The sequence below is a fragment of the Micropterus salmoides genome, unplaced genomic scaffold (genome assembly GCF_014851395.1).
Source record: "Micropterus salmoides isolate LMB-PRFRI ecotype aquatic unplaced genomic scaffold, ASM1485139v1 Ms_hic_scaffold_3056, whole genome shotgun sequence".
NCBI classification, from domain to species: domain Eukaryota; kingdom Metazoa; phylum Chordata; class Actinopteri; order Centrarchiformes; family Centrarchidae; genus Micropterus; species Micropterus salmoides.
Genome location: NW_024042325.1, coordinates 19,250 through 34,345, shown reverse-complemented (window position 1 = coordinate 34,345; position 15,096 = coordinate 19,250). Strand labels below are relative to the sequence as shown.

Below are 15,096 nucleotides of genomic sequence, written 5' to 3'. Positions count from 1 at the left end.
AAATGTATAGCATACATTGCTGTCGTGTGATCTGATCGCAGGAAGTCTGAGCAGATGAATTAAGGCATCCTGTCCTCAGCAGAGACACCACCTCTGCTCTGAGGCATTTTAACTCCCTGGACCCCACATTGACAGAAAGCATCTGTGAGCTTTCAGTTAGCTGAGCCAGAAACAAACACACACAGCATCCTTTCCCCACCTCCACTAAAAGACACAGAAACGCAACCACAGCGTTGACACAACCCTCCTGATGACCTTGGGGTGACCCTGGGGTGACCCCCAAGGTCATCAGGAGGGTTTTTTCACGGAAGCTCTTGGACAGAATACCCTCGTTTCCTTTGGGCTGTTGCAGTCTCATGTGGTAGTAATAAATCCACCACAAACTTGAAACGAACAATGCAGAAAGATGTTTGGATAGCCCCTCCTGCTTTTTTTATTTTTTTCTTCCCATCAGATGGTTTTCTTTTTTTGGATGTTTGTTTTTGTTCAGTGCCTGATTTCACTGTTTTCAGTTCCTCCTACGTGGATCCAGTTGAGGGAAGACATGTATAGTAATGGAAATATTAATTAAGTGGAAATAATATACTGTGATCTTTCCTTTTATTTGGCCAAAGCCCAGCACTATGTAGGCAATATTCACAATTGCTGTGCAACGTTTCCATCAATTAAATCTTTATAAATCTTAGAAATCTCATTAATCTTCAAAAAAACTATCACATTATATATTCAATTTCAGTTCAATTCAATTTTATTTTTATAACGCCAATTCACAACAGTTCTCTCATAGCTCTTTTCAGATAAAGCAGGTCTAGACCGTACTCCTTGTGCTATTTGTGCTATATTTGTATTATCTATACATATATTATATTATATATTATATATACTGTACACCAAACACAAAACAAAATGACACAACAATCACAGAGAAAAAAATCTGAGGGCTAATTCACAAAGATTCTTATGAAGGAAAAAGCATCCTTCTAAGCGCATTTTTCTTATCTCTTGAAAAGCTGATAATCAAACACATATCTCAACAATTTGGTAACTTTCTTCATATTCTGTTATAGAAGAAAAAAAACAATATTATTCTTAGACGGTAGCTATGGTCAGATATAGAAAAATATGTGTGCTGGTTTCCTCTTGGGTTGTGCAACAATAATTTTTTAAAAATGCATTAGCTGTAGGCTATCAAAATACAGTTTTAAATAAAATAAGTGTTCAGTCCTTTGAAGCTTATACACATCTTGGTTGGTAGCCTGAACGTCTGCCGTTCGTATTAGCAAGAATAATGGTAAAATCTGGGCCATTGGGACTTAAAATTGTCGATTGAGTATTGCACTTCCATAATGTTGGGAAACTTGCAAAAGACTAATTTTAAAGACAAAGTTCAAATTGATGCAGCATATAGTAAATTATAATCCCCATGTGTCATGACTCCTGCATCTGACACCTGAGTTTGAGACTGAGTGAGTGTGTTTTGATTTGATTTTTCCCTTTGGGTGAGGGAGGCATGCGTTGTGTGTTTTTGTTTGGTCTGTTTTTCTCTCCTCCTTTCTCTCAGTTATTGAGTCCTGGGCGTGTCTGGCTTCCTGGGTTGGCACAAGCTGCACCTGCTTGTAATCACACACCTGTTTCTGATCAGCCATCCCTACCCCTTCCTAAGGAGAGGCCAGACCTGCATTCCCTGCTGAATTGTTAAGTTGTGTGCTGTAGGTTAAGTTTTAACGTCTAGCTCTGTGCCTGTTTTGTCAAGTAACGAGTTCGCCTTTACTAATATCTGCCTTCCTGTCTCCAGATTGCCCATTCAACCCGCTCAGCCTGCCTACCAGTTCCAAGCCTCTGGAGCCACTAAAAGATCCAACCCTTCCAGCCACACTCCTGCCAGCCATGCCAACCCAGCCCTCACACTTTCCAAGTGCTTGGAAGGAAACTCCCTGTGTCCTCACTCTGCCTTAGTTTACTCACTGCTTTTATCAATAAACTGTTTAAACTGCTGCATTGTCTCTTGGTCTGCATATGGGTTCTAGCATGATTTCTGACATCGTGTGGGTAAAGGTCCAAAACCACTCCCACAATTCCATGCAACTTGCCTTGTCTTTTTGTCAGATACTCCTTTCTTGGTAAAGTCCCATGTCTTTCATGATTCCTTACCCCTATTAATGTGCATGCTTTTAGTTAAACATTTGTATGGTGAGACAACCCAGATGATCATTATTGGTTATTTACTCAACCATGACAAAGCTCCAAAGACATTACACAGCTGTTTTCACAGGCGGTGTATTAGTTCTCATGTTCAGTAAATGGATCTTAATGAAAAAAAGCATTTTCAAGAAGGCACATCATGTATTAATTAACAGTGCCTGATAAGTCAAAAAGCCATATAAACATTTTGTAGAGCTGATGAACAAGAGATGAGACAACATGATGGCAATAAGGATGAGTTGCAGTCCTGACAGCAGTAAATTCTGAGGAAGGATGTTTTTTGTCACATGGATCATTTGTTAAAGCTGTATCATTTCACATGATGTATGTGAACAAGTTGCTTTAAGGATGTTCAAAACCTTTAAAGGTGCCCCTGTGCATGACAGGAGGTACTATAAATATGTTCACTCTTTTTACCCTGATGTCTTGTTTCCATGTCGTTTTATGTTTATGTTGTTGTCTTTAAATTATAAGAACATTGTTGGCGTCTGACATTTCAGAGCTCTCTGGTATTCATGGACACATCATTTCCAGAAAAGTCAGTGAAGTGCAAACTGAGCTTGCAAATGTGTGACATGTGTGCACAATGCCAACAACTAACTAATTTAGCATTGAGTCTAATCCCGGCTTCTCTTAAATCAGTGCATTTCCTGTTAATAAACATTTAACCTGGGCAGAATCCAGTTCCAAAAGAAAGCAATGCAAATGCTGCTATTACCGAGAGGAAAGGTAGACCTAGCGGGTTTTGTACTATGGTGATCTAATTGGATTAGTGGGCAGTTGAAAAGGAAATGAGAGTAAGAGCGGCTTTGCACACTAACACTATTTGGCCTTTTAGCATATGAACTTTGCTTAGTCAATTAGCACAGCTTGATCTGAAGGGTTTGTGCGATGTGATGTTTGTAAACTGCTAGGTTACACCTCCATGAGTGCAATTATTGAATCCTATTTACAGTTTTATGAATAAAGAGACTGGCTCCATGGTTTGCAGCAGTCTTTCAAACTCCTTTTCCATTAGTGACAGCCTGATTTGGTTCTTTATTTTGAAGGATTTTCTTCCCTCTTTTAGGCTCAGGCCAAAGGGGTTATGCACTTGTTTGTCAGCATAAAGCCGAAGCTCAAGCACAAACGAAGAGAGCTCAGAGATCAAATCGCAGCCTTGGGAAGAACCACAGGATCTTTTTGCAGACACACTACACAAATGACTCAGTGTCTGTCCAGTGTGCCAGTATGTAATTGACGGTTGTGAATAAGTTATAGTACATATTTTATATGCCTTTGTTTCTGCCTTTAAAAGGCATCTTCGGGTTATTCATTGTGCAGCTATATGGTGAATCATTTTCTCTGTCTCACTTCTTCATAATCAGTTTGGGAGAGATACAGTAAAGGTAATTCTTGTAGTCAGGAATGGGGTTAAACATCTCTTCCTCAGGGCATAATTCAGATTTAGTTTGGCCAGTCATTTAGTTATTTTGGTTGGATTGTGTCTAACAGTGGCACCACCAGTTATTTTGGTCAAAGGCAGCCTAAAACTGTTTTGGATATGGCAGACCTGGTGTGTGTGTGTGTGTGTGTGTGTGTGTGTGTGGCAGTAAATAGAGACTTAAGAGACAGCTGAAGATACAAGGATGTTCTTAAAGTCTTTGGGTGGTCCAACCTCTCCGGGAGCGATTCAGCCTACTTTTTGCAGTGCCAACGCTGAACAGTGGTCATTATTAGCAGACAAACCAACCCCACCAGGCTGGGGTTACCGTCCAGCCAACTGCAGATGTGAATGTCTAAACAATTCTCCCACTCTGTTTTGAGATGCTCTATTACAGGTTCTGCATCCTACTCCAGATCCAGAAAAATTGACAGCTAAATGAAATCATTCATTTTCTGGTCTGATGTCATCCAAAAATTGCCATAATTGCTGAGGCCTGGCGTCTCTGGTCTGTGACTGGCAGAGACACTAGCACTGGGCGAGGTGCACGGAGAGGAAAGTAGACTGTCGGATGTTCCCTGTTAACTCTTTGTCTGTTAAAGCATGTGGGGCGCACAGTACAACAAGGGGTACAGGACCACTTTCTCCTGTCTGTTCGGAAAGCAAGCAAAGACAAGCCAGGACTTGATGTTGTCAGACCCAAGAGGCTAATGACAGACTCTTTAAATCGGCAGCAGAGGCTCAGGGAACTTCAGTGCAGCGTATGGGAATGCACACACAGTTATGTAACCACGTAGAGCCTGAGAACATCAGGGGCCGATTCCTTTCTGAAAAATCTACAGCTCAACTGTCTCAAGGAATAACATCTTTCTTTTATGTGAATGATCGTGACTGTGGGGAAGATGCATTCAAATGCTTTACTTCAGTAAAAGTAACTAGTAGTAGTAGAACTTTGTGCATTAGCCTGATTTGAAGTTGGAGACCAAGGCTGATGGTAAACGGTTCACACAGAGATCTTCTCTTAAAAATTAAGAGATTTATTTAGTCTGAGAGTCAGGGAAGGGGCTCAGAGGCTACAGGACAGAGAGCAGCTCTTCGTCAGCTCCAAGCCAGTTTAGCACACAGAAGATAAAGGATGTTGCGGGTTGATCTTGATCACTGGTTCTTCCTCTTGGCCCTCTTCCTCTCTTACCTCACAGTCCCACTTACCCGCTGTCCCACTTCTCGAGTTGGCCGGCAGTGTCTCTACCTGCCAGACACACTGCTGTCTTCAGGCGGATGGCAGGGCCGAGTTGAACGCTCAGCCTGTTGTATAAGAGCGTTATAAAGACATAATACTCTTTGCTCAAGACAAGCTTTTAGACTGTACTTTCACCTGCCATCATTAACACAGTTCTCTTCAAATCCCTGCAACACAAATAAGAGTTTGTTCTTATGTTAATGGAACACATGGATCATATTTATTTTAGTTTTAAATCTGAACACATACACTTACCTTTAGTTTTTACATTTAAGTTTTCCAGCTGTTCTGTAATGATATAGAATCATATTAGAGTGCATTGCTGTCAACATAAATGGTGTCCATATAACCTATTGAGTATGAGTACATTAATATACAGACAGATCCAAACCAATTAAAACCTCAAGTCTTCATCCCTCTGAAACTTGCATGTCGCACGTCCTCACAGCAGGGACGTCTGGAGGATCTGAACTGTAGCGGGGCTTGGTTCCCGGTGGACTGTGGGAGGAACCCTTCATACCTTTCAGTTCTGGGAGTGAATTTCCCTTGGAAGAGATTTTCTGTGAAAGCAATCTAAAAATGATTCCTTCCAAAGAGTTGTCAGAGTTGATGAGATTTACACACAATTTTACAAGGATCCCCATGGAGCTTGTAAAGCACTTGCTTGAGTAATTGCAAATAATTTCATTCTCTGAATGTTTGTTTAACTGACCTCAGCTAACTCACTATATATACCAGGAGACTCAAAGGAGGACTGTCAGCAGCACAGAGGCATGCAATTACAGGCTCATGTCTATTTGAATAATATCATTCAAGTTCAATATTAGGATAATTTAGTGTCTGGTGCTGGGCGTCTGTGCATTTCTTTGGAAAACAGACCCCACAGACTCAATGTTCATACAACAACATTCAACAATAAATGTTTGTGCAAACAGGTTAGTTGAAAATAAGAATAAGAAAAATGTGCTATAGAAAATCTCATTGTGAGCTCAAGTGGAGTGTAAAGACATCAGAAATCCCTGTACTGCCAAAGTTAATGGTAATAAATAGAAGCAAGCGTTATGGTTGGTGGATCGTCAGTGTTTTCAGTGTTAAAGGAAATCACATTAATTCTCCTGACAGGATTTGATCAGTTGGCCTGTGAATCTGTGTACAGACTAACATCACAGCACCCTCTGGTGGTAAACACGTACAAACAAATCCAGGATCTTGTTTTTTTTAACACATTAACTCCATTTTGTAAACGAAAGCGAAATTCACTCCACATTTGCACACTGACTACACACCCCAACGTCTAAAAATATCGATAAATCTTTGTACCTAGTGCTGAGGTTGCGAGTGAAGTAATACATATGTAGTAAACTGATCCAGTTGAAAACTGCCACTGGCGTGCAGTGTGCAATGTAGAGAAATACATAAAGCAGGATAGGAGCCAAACTAAAGTCGAAGTCCCTGATTGGCTTGAATAGTACACATGAGGAAGTATTTAATGACTTAAAGAACTTTACACGAATCTCACTGAGAATTAGATGTTTGTGGTGTCCCATGTGTCTGCTTTAGCTCTATATTTAGTTGTTGTCATGTGTCGCGCTTGTCAGCTGGGACCCTGCAGGAGGACACGCCTCTGGAGTGAATGGAGCACGCCGCGCGTAAAGTCCGACCTGCAGCGGATCCAAACTTTAATTTAAACTTTATTTCGAGTATCTATTCGACAATATTGGTTCGTTCTTAGTCGAATAAATGCAGCCATGACGCGTGAGGAAGATCTCATCCGGATTGCAAAAAAACTGGACAAGATGGTGTCTAGAAATAACACGGTGAGACTTTACAGCATTTTGACACCCACAGGTGGCGTGTTGCGCTGCCGCCTGAAGGCCCTTGAACTTCTTGTTTGAAAATGAAATGTTTTCCTGCAGGTTTACGTTGGAGATACGTTTGAATTCTGGTGAATCTCGGTACTTGTAAAGTATGCACATTTGTAATATGAACCTGGCTGAACTGTAGCAAATGATCAACAGGTGTTTGCAGACATTTCGCTCGCAGGACGTTTCGGTCCCTGGGTGTGCGGCGCCATATGGGTCAATTTTTGTCAAGTTGTTGACAACTTTTTGCAAGTCTTTTGCTGGTGGTCATGTCGATCAGTGACTCATGCAACAGAAGGTAAACAACGCGGCCTGTGGGCAAGGTCGTGTGTGCGTTGTGACTGACTCCAAACAGGACATTGTTCAATGATCGCTCTCTCTCGATGCAGGCGATAATGTAGTAATCAGAATAAAGCAGACATACTAATTTGTGATACAGTCATTTGATTTATGGAATCTATATGTATTTGCTCGAATGTCCTCCTAAACCCCCCAAAATACAGAAGTGAAAGTGTTTACCGCTAAGTCTGCCTATCAGTTTGTGGTTTCCTTTTTAAAATGTATACATTTGCATCAATTTTGCATTTTACATTTGTAATTAAACACATACGATAACTAAACACATAAGATAAGGTGTTAAAAGTCTAAATAAGATGATGTTTGTTGCGATTGTAATGTGTGTGCAGGAGGGCGCCATGGACCTGCTGAAGGAACTGAAAGGTTTTAATATGACACTAAAACTTCTGCAGGTAGGCTCCAGTGTATTATATTACATTTATTTATATCTGTAGTTTCCAACCAATTCACTTATCAGAAACGCTTGTAATACACAAAATAAAGCTCACAATGCACATTTATGTGTATGTTTGTTTTAGGAAACTAGGATAGGCATGTCTGTGAATGGTATCAGGAAGCACTGCACAGATGAGGAAGTCATTGCCTTGGCAAAAGTCCTCATTAAAGACTGGAAGAGACTTCTGGGTACTTGACTTGACTTTGTGACATGGTTTACATTATGTAAATGATTCACTGAGCAGTTAGTTGTTTGTGCAAAAAATACACAAGTGAATTGAATGATTTGCTGATTTGCTTCATTCAAACACTCGCACAGACTCTGAGAAACCCTCTGAAAGGAACAACGGTTTGGACTCCAGCAAAACAACGGTGTCTCCAAACAGCTCCCCTCCTGAGACAAAAGGCAGGTCAGTACTTTCACAGCTGCTGCACAGAAACCTCACAGGTAACATGATTTTTAACACAAAGGAAGAGACATTATGAAACATTCAGTGAAATGGTGAGGTGTTTGTCATACATGCCATGATGCCACTACACTAGACCTACAGTATTAGTACATGTTCAGACATGTATTATGATAACATGTGCCTCTGCATGTGTATACAAAATACCTGCCTTGAAAATGTCTCAACAACAGCTCTGTTGAAAAGCACTCAAGAAGATGAAAGAAAGTGTCAGGAGTTACTGTAGCAGCCTTTCCAGAGGTAAATTAACAGTTGTATTGTCATTAAATGACATTGCATTATCATTTAGTACAGTTTTCTGGCCACCGACCGCTGGAGGGGGACTTGCATCATTCTTACATGCAGTATTGTTCTACAAGGGAAAATGGGCTACCCCCCGGATTGAGCAGTAAATGCCAGGGTTAGGCTGATGGCTCAAACAAGAATTACAATATTCAGCACCAAGGATAATGCTTTATGTTTAGAATCAAAATAAAAATTCCTGTAGTGTGTATGTGGTCGCTCAACAATTTACCCTAATGTCTCTGCGCCTGCGATAATGGCCTCTGTTAGAGGCTGTAATTTGGTTATTTTTCAGGTTAGTCAGTAGTTTACAAGTGCAAGTACAGGATATTTCTAAAGAGGCAATGAAAGTACTGATAGAAATCCTTGAATGTGTCTGGGAGGTGGGATTTAAATACTACCTGTGCAAGTCAGATATTTTAATCCCACACTTCTCCTTACCTGCTTAATTTGCTAGTCCTCATGCAGTTTATGTCCAGTCAGAGTTTCTACACATATAGTAGAGCTGTGTTACTTAAGAAGTAGAAATATAGATCACTAGTTAACATCAGTCAGCTCACACAATGAAGGGAAAAGTAAAGCTAATCAGATGGGCTGTTGTAGCGCCAGGGGGGGAAATGTTTTGTTACCCACCTCCCCCTTTAATTTTAATCCTGTCCGAATAAGGCCTAAATACAACAACAAACCTGACGTAGGTGAAACAGCTAAATGTCTGCTGGCTCTTGAACAGACGTAAAAAATTATACTTCCTTTGTTTCTGTTAGCCACAGGAGACTGGATGTCAAACCTGAACATGACTCAGATCCTGACAAAAAACACTCCGATAAAAACAGAATAGAAAAACATAATGACGAGCACAAAAACAAAAAGACACACGTAGATGACCTCTGGGATGAAAAGCACCAGGAGGAGCCCCAGCATGACAAACAGCCCAAAGAAATCAGAAAAGAGAAGCATTTAGAAGAATCCAAACAACAAAGACCTGCGGAGGATGCCCAACTGCAGATAGATAACAAGAAACAGAAGCATGTGCAAGACCTGCAGATTGAGAAACTCAAGCCAGAACCAAGGAAAGAAAGGCTGTTAGAAGAACCAAAAAAGATGAGACACGTGGAAGAAGTCAAAAAAGACAAACGCCCAGAAGAGCCCAGGAAGCACAGCTACACAGATGACATGAAGAAGTACAAACACAGAGAAGACAGCAGACGTGAGAGGCCAATAAACACACTGCAACGAGAGAGGCTGCCGAGTGAGACGCCTGCTGACGCTCACAGACCAATATTTGAAAGGTGAGAATGGAGGTGGCCCAAAAACTGATTATCACATATCAAAATCATCCTGCAGTGCTTCAGATTGAATTATATATTTCAGGAGAGGAGTGTTGGACAGCACTATTCTGTATCCCACCCGGTTCCCCTCTCCTCCTCGACCTGCTCGGCCTCCTCCCCCGACCAAACGCCTCTCTGTGGACATGAAAAAAGACAGGTCAGGACTCTTGCATCGTCTGCATGACGGACTGAAATGTTCTCGCTGATGCTGCATGACATAACTGTTTCTGAGTTAGTCATATGCACTGACATTTGTTCCTACAGTTTTATAAGTGGACTCGTGGCCTGACAGGATGCCCCCTGTGCATGATGCATGTTGTGATGGGTCACTCAGGTGTGTCTTTATTGAAAGGATTTTGTACATCATCGGGGACCCTTGAGTTACAGCACTCTGATCTGTACTGTTGTGACATTTGTTCAGGAAGGACGGTAAAGACTCTTCCTCCCAACATCCTCGTCCTCATGCTCCTCGACCCGCCTCTCCTCCGGCTAAGCGACCTTTACAGGAAGTGAAGAAAGAGAGGTCAGGCGTATTGTGGTGCATGTTTGTGAAACCATTTTTTGAGTTTACGTGCAGAGATTGTGTGAGATTTTAGGGGATGCTTAAACAAATGTTGATTTTCACGTCAGGAAAGTTCCGCCGGAACCAAATGCTCCAATTCCTCCTCTTCCTCTGCATCTTCATCCGCCTCCACCAAGGTCAGGGTCTGCATGGCCGCTGCACTGTCTCACATTAATATTCGCTCTCATCATGACGTTATTCAGCAAAGCTCAAAGGTGTTTTTTTATTTAGAAAAGAGCCCCCTGATCCCAACGCTCCTCTTCCTCCACTTCCTTTTCACCTTCACCCCCCGCCTCCCCCGAAGCGTCCCTCACAGGACGGGAAAAAGGACAGGTCTGGATCAGATGATTTCTCATTACAGACTGCATTAAGTTGATGCCTTCAAGTATCTGGGAGGATTGTTTTGGAAAAGTAACCTATAATTTCATTTGGAGTTTTTTCTTCTCTGCATTGAATCCTTGTGTTGTTTGCTACAGCAGGAAGGAGTGTTCCGACTCTAAACCTCCTTCACAGAAGAAGACGTCAGATCATGTGAAGAAAGACAGGTCTGGGATCTGGGAAATATTCTGTCTCTCATTCATCCTTGAAAAATTACTTTGCTGTTGTCTCTGGAGGATCAGTTACCTCCGGACTGTAATATCTGGTTTTCGTTTGTTTTGGACAAACAATTGAAACAATATAGTGTCGTTCTCTGACAGCGATGCGGTGTGTCGTGCTGTTCCAAGAGTTATGTCAGTAATTGATCTTTTTCTATTTACACTACTACAAAGGAAACTCCAAATAACATGTTTATTGAACACTTTTAATAGTATAACAGGCAGATTGGATCGACTATTATTTAACTTATTTGACTAAATATCCTGATATATTATTAGGAAATACCTGCACATACACATCATTACTTAAACCTGCCGTTTAGTAACTCAGTGTGCAAACAACAAAGAGTGTAGCAGCACTGTTTTCTTTTTGCAGGAAAGACTCATCGGATAGCAAAGTGCCTAAAAAACACTCAGATGAAGCCAAGAGAGACAGGTTGGCAAGTCATGGGTGTTAAAATGCTTGTTGGGCTGTGGGTGTGACACACAATGTTTGTGTGGTTCATCTTACACTTCTTCAAACAGCTCTTTATCAGTTTTCAGTGCATGGGGAGCTTCCATTTTTATGCCTTTACTGTCCTGTGACAGTTTGTTTGAGAATCAAACAAATGTTTCCTTTTGTCAGGAAAGATTCATGTGACTCTAAACCGCCGCATCCCAAAAAGCCCAGTGTGGATATCAAAAAAGAAAAACACAGGTGTGCAAGGGCAGGAAAATTAATGCCACTGTACATTTAATTTTAATTTATGCTGCTTCATGTTGGACATAATCCCAAATGTGTATTTTATTTTTAAAAACATGGTGTCACAATGCTGTTTACCTTTGTTATAGAAAGGACTCCTGTGACTTGAAGCCTGGCCAGCCTGTGAAACGTCACTCAATTGACTCCAAACCTGACAGGTGGGACTGGTATGCACTTTTTTAAATCTCACTGGAAATTAAATAAACATTGCCAATAAAACAAGATGTACTGAAAGTGTCTCACTACTTACTGTAGGCGGGAATCCACTGATTCAAAGAAAACTAGCTCGCCACCAGCAAAGAAGCTATCAGCTGAAAGGTGAAAGAAACAGAAGCTTATTTTTCATTACAGTTTCAAAGGTTTATTTCAGTGGTATAGAGACTGACTTTGTATTATAGGAGAGAGTCTCACGGCTCCAAGACCTCTCATCCTGGACCTCCACAGCGGAAGCCCTCTACTGACAGCATTGAAAGGTATTTCAATATGAATTATTGTAGAATTTTACTGATGATACCCATAATTATTTTATATTTAGTCTAGCTGAAATATAGAATACATGCTGATGAACTAGGTGTGGCTATTTGGCACAGAGAATTATCACCACACCGCACTGTCCTTTCAGCAGAGCGTTTTAGCACCTTTCAGTTCTTTTGGGGGTGGGGGTAGTGGTTTACAACCGGGAACTTTACTGTTTGGTTAAGTCTCAAGGCTCTCATCGGCCTTCTTCCAGCTCCAGCCAGGCGTTTTTGGTGAAGAACTTCCATACGCTACCTGTTCAGGACCAAACAACAGACAAAATGTGCAACTAGCTGGTTAATAGAGTGGAGCATTTAGCGGCTGACGGGTCAGACATTTCCCCAGGAGCTCATCTCAGTTTTGTTTTATACATCTATTTAAGATTTTTATGTCAAACATGTTCTTGACAACTTCACACACTCTAATCTGTGATTGTTTTGATGTGGCCTTTTTTGCAGAAAGGGCAAAGTTGATGCCCCTAAAACCCCCACAACCCCGACCAGCCCCATGTCACCCAGCTTCAGTTCTGCCGGGGGTCCACTGCCTCCTCATCTCGCAACCGGAGACTCTGTCAGAGACAAGTGCATTGAGATGCTGGCAGCTGCCCTGCGCACAGACAGTGAGGCTGAGATCACACTTTCACACTAAGAGTACAGCAGCTAATAGGCTCTAAATATGCTTACAGGATATCACTTACAAAAACAGCCTGGATAGTGAAACTTAGCTGCAATATGCCACACAAGGAACACACAAATTTAAGTGTAGTGTGCAGATTAACATGAATTGTTTTTACTTCACAGATGACTACAAAGATTTTGGAACTAACTGTGACAGCATGGCGGCAGAGATTGAAGATCATATCCTTGAATTTGGTTAATTATTTGCCGTTATGATTGGTTTGATTAATTTGTGGTTCACTCAGTGATGATTAATATGATCAGATCTCCCTTGACTGTTTGATTGCACATATCTACCAGGACATAAAGGCCACTGATATGAAATACAAAAACAGAGTCCGCAGCCGCATCAGCAACTTAAAGGACCCAAAAAACCCTGGGCTTCGCAGAAATGTTCTCGCAGGAAGCATTGAATTAAGCCGCATCGCCACCATGTCTTCTGAGGTACAGAACACTGCAACTGCATAGTAAACCACTGGTGACCTCCTCATTGTAGTACTTCAAACTGCCCCCTCTGCTCCATCTTTCTGTTTATGTAGGAAATGGCCAGTGACGAGCTGAAACAGCTGAGGAACGTTCTCACCCAGGAGGCCATCAGGGAACACCAAATGGCCAAAACTGGTGGCACCACCACTGACCTGCTGCAGTGCGGCAAGTGCAAGAAGAAGAACTGCACCTACAACCAGGTTAACAGACATGAGCACCCTGTACATAATCGGTTTCAACAAAGCAAAAGTCATTATTAGAGAAAGAAAACATACAATAAAAGTACTTTTTAGGGCCACAGTGCCACAGTATTAAATCTGCTTCGATGATACCATTGATGTTTTATTAACTTCAGCACTTACTTGCACTGTAATATATTGTTTACACTCCTGTATAAATGTGTGTGCATGTGTGTTTTAGGTGCAGACACGCAGTGCTGATGAGCCAATGACCACATTTGTTCTGTGTAATGAGTGTGGAAACCGCTGGAAGGTAGGTCTTTCCCTGTTTCATTAACACTTATCTTTTGTACCTTTTTGAATCCTATAAAAGATACCTTTGTAATAATTCTGCCTCTCCTCTAAATTTCAGTTCTGCTGATGCCTTCCAGGTGAAACTACGATTTATTTTCCTGAGCATATTGAACTGCATATTTTCTGTAATGGGAGGGAGTTTATAAATTATTGCAGCTTGTGATTTAAACAGATCAGTAGGGTTCTTATAATTTGTACTTGACATTTTGAGATTTTTAAGCATGTGCTAATAATCCGGGTTTGCTTTTTGTGGAATTGAACACTGAGCATGAATGCCAGTTTGATGACTGAACAATGAGTGATGATCACGGCGCTGCCATGATCGAAAAACTACCCAGTTAATATGCTGTGTCATATTACAGCTGTTCACTTTGTATATATCTAATTCTAATAAAACTGCATAAATCATCAGTATGATGGCTTTTTAAACTCACATATAATAAAAGATTTTGACAATCAGTCATAGAGTCACATCCCTCATTATCACAATCATCACCACCATCATCGGTGTCTTGTGGCACAAAGAATATGCTATTGATGCTGATGAAGAAAGAAAAAACTGAGTGTTGCATCTGCAATTTTCACTACTTCTCTAATGTACTAATATTCCAAGGGGGCCACATTTAAATATACAATTGACATGTTAGTAATTATAAATAAATCTGGAACTAATTAAAATATAACATTCAAATGTTTTTAATGAAAATGGTGTCTGTTGTTGCACGACTGAAAATGTTCAGTAGATGGCAACAATTCATCATAACTCAAAAGGACAGCATTGGCTCCCACAATATTTCTTTCTTCAGGTTACCAAGCACAAATTAGAGGCTTGCTTGTAAGTGCCAGTCCAACAGGCTGGCAAAGCCAGAGGGAAGCGCTGCTGCTGAACAGCATTCAACAAAATACACTGTTGTCCTGGATGTTACTGAATTTCATATACTTATGAGAAATATGTTTTTGCAAATTATAATCCATCAGTTTTGTGTTCCTGAAGAATTTGTGCTATATGCATTGCATTAAATGGATAAATATAAAATGTAGTGGTAATGTGAGAAATATGGTTTGTATGCCAGTAGAAATGATGAAAAGGAAAAGCTGCCCTCTGGCTGAGTATCCACCATCTGGTTTCCTGTGAGTTGAAACCACATTAATTTACTTCTGCATCATTTTCACCATTACAATTCCTCTGTTGATGTGCAGGCAGAGTTCAGAAAGCATAATTGACTGTGTTATTCTACATTGGTGCATCAGTGTTAAAATCAGCATCCCTCTTTCTTCCCGTGTGTCTCCTGAAGTTCAACTTAAACTTAACAGATACACATAAATAGGAATATAAAAAACAGAAACACAAAAAGCAAAATCCACTCGATTAACTCAATAATCTGTGC

At 40.9% G+C, this 15,096-nt stretch overlaps 1 protein-coding gene and 1 long non-coding RNA gene across 11 annotated transcripts; both read left to right on the top strand.

The window, feature by feature from the left end:
• Positions 1–1,299: 1,299 nt before the first annotated feature.
• Positions 1,300–1,995, top strand: LOC119883971. Its single transcript, XR_005440893.1, has 2 exons — positions 1,300–1,709; positions 1,796–1,995. It is a non-coding gene; the product is annotated as an uncharacterized LOC119883971 (long non-coding RNA).
• A 4,457-nt stretch (positions 1,996–6,452) lies between these two features.
• On the top strand, positions 6,453–14,167 carry LOC119883970 (transcription elongation factor A protein 3-like). 10 transcript variants are annotated; one of them, XM_038694462.1, is made up of 21 exons: positions 6,453–6,682; positions 7,414–7,476; positions 7,603–7,708; positions 7,839–7,929; positions 9,033–9,557; positions 9,640–9,753; positions 10,018–10,119; positions 10,227–10,295; positions 10,390–10,491; positions 10,638–10,703; positions 11,131–11,190; positions 11,380–11,451; positions 11,586–11,663; positions 11,752–11,814; positions 11,895–11,969; positions 12,471–12,631; positions 12,813–12,869; positions 12,979–13,133; positions 13,229–13,375; positions 13,596–13,667; positions 13,767–14,167. In XM_038694462.1, the coding sequence occupies exons 1-21, from the start codon at positions 6,614–6,616 to the stop codon at positions 13,773–13,775; spliced, it is 2,256 nt and encodes a 751-aa protein (XP_038550390.1). In that variant the 5' UTR covers positions 6,453–6,613; the 3' UTR covers positions 13,776–14,167. The 10 variants fall into 10 exon arrangements, with proteins under 10 accessions (XP_038550390.1, XP_038550392.1, XP_038550389.1 ...); XM_038694464.1 differs by having other exon boundaries at positions 6,454–6,682; positions 10,635–10,703; positions 11,586–11,654; XM_038694461.1 differs by having other exon boundaries at positions 6,454–6,682; positions 10,635–10,703.
• The last annotated feature ends 929 nt before the right edge of the window (positions 14,168–15,096 follow it).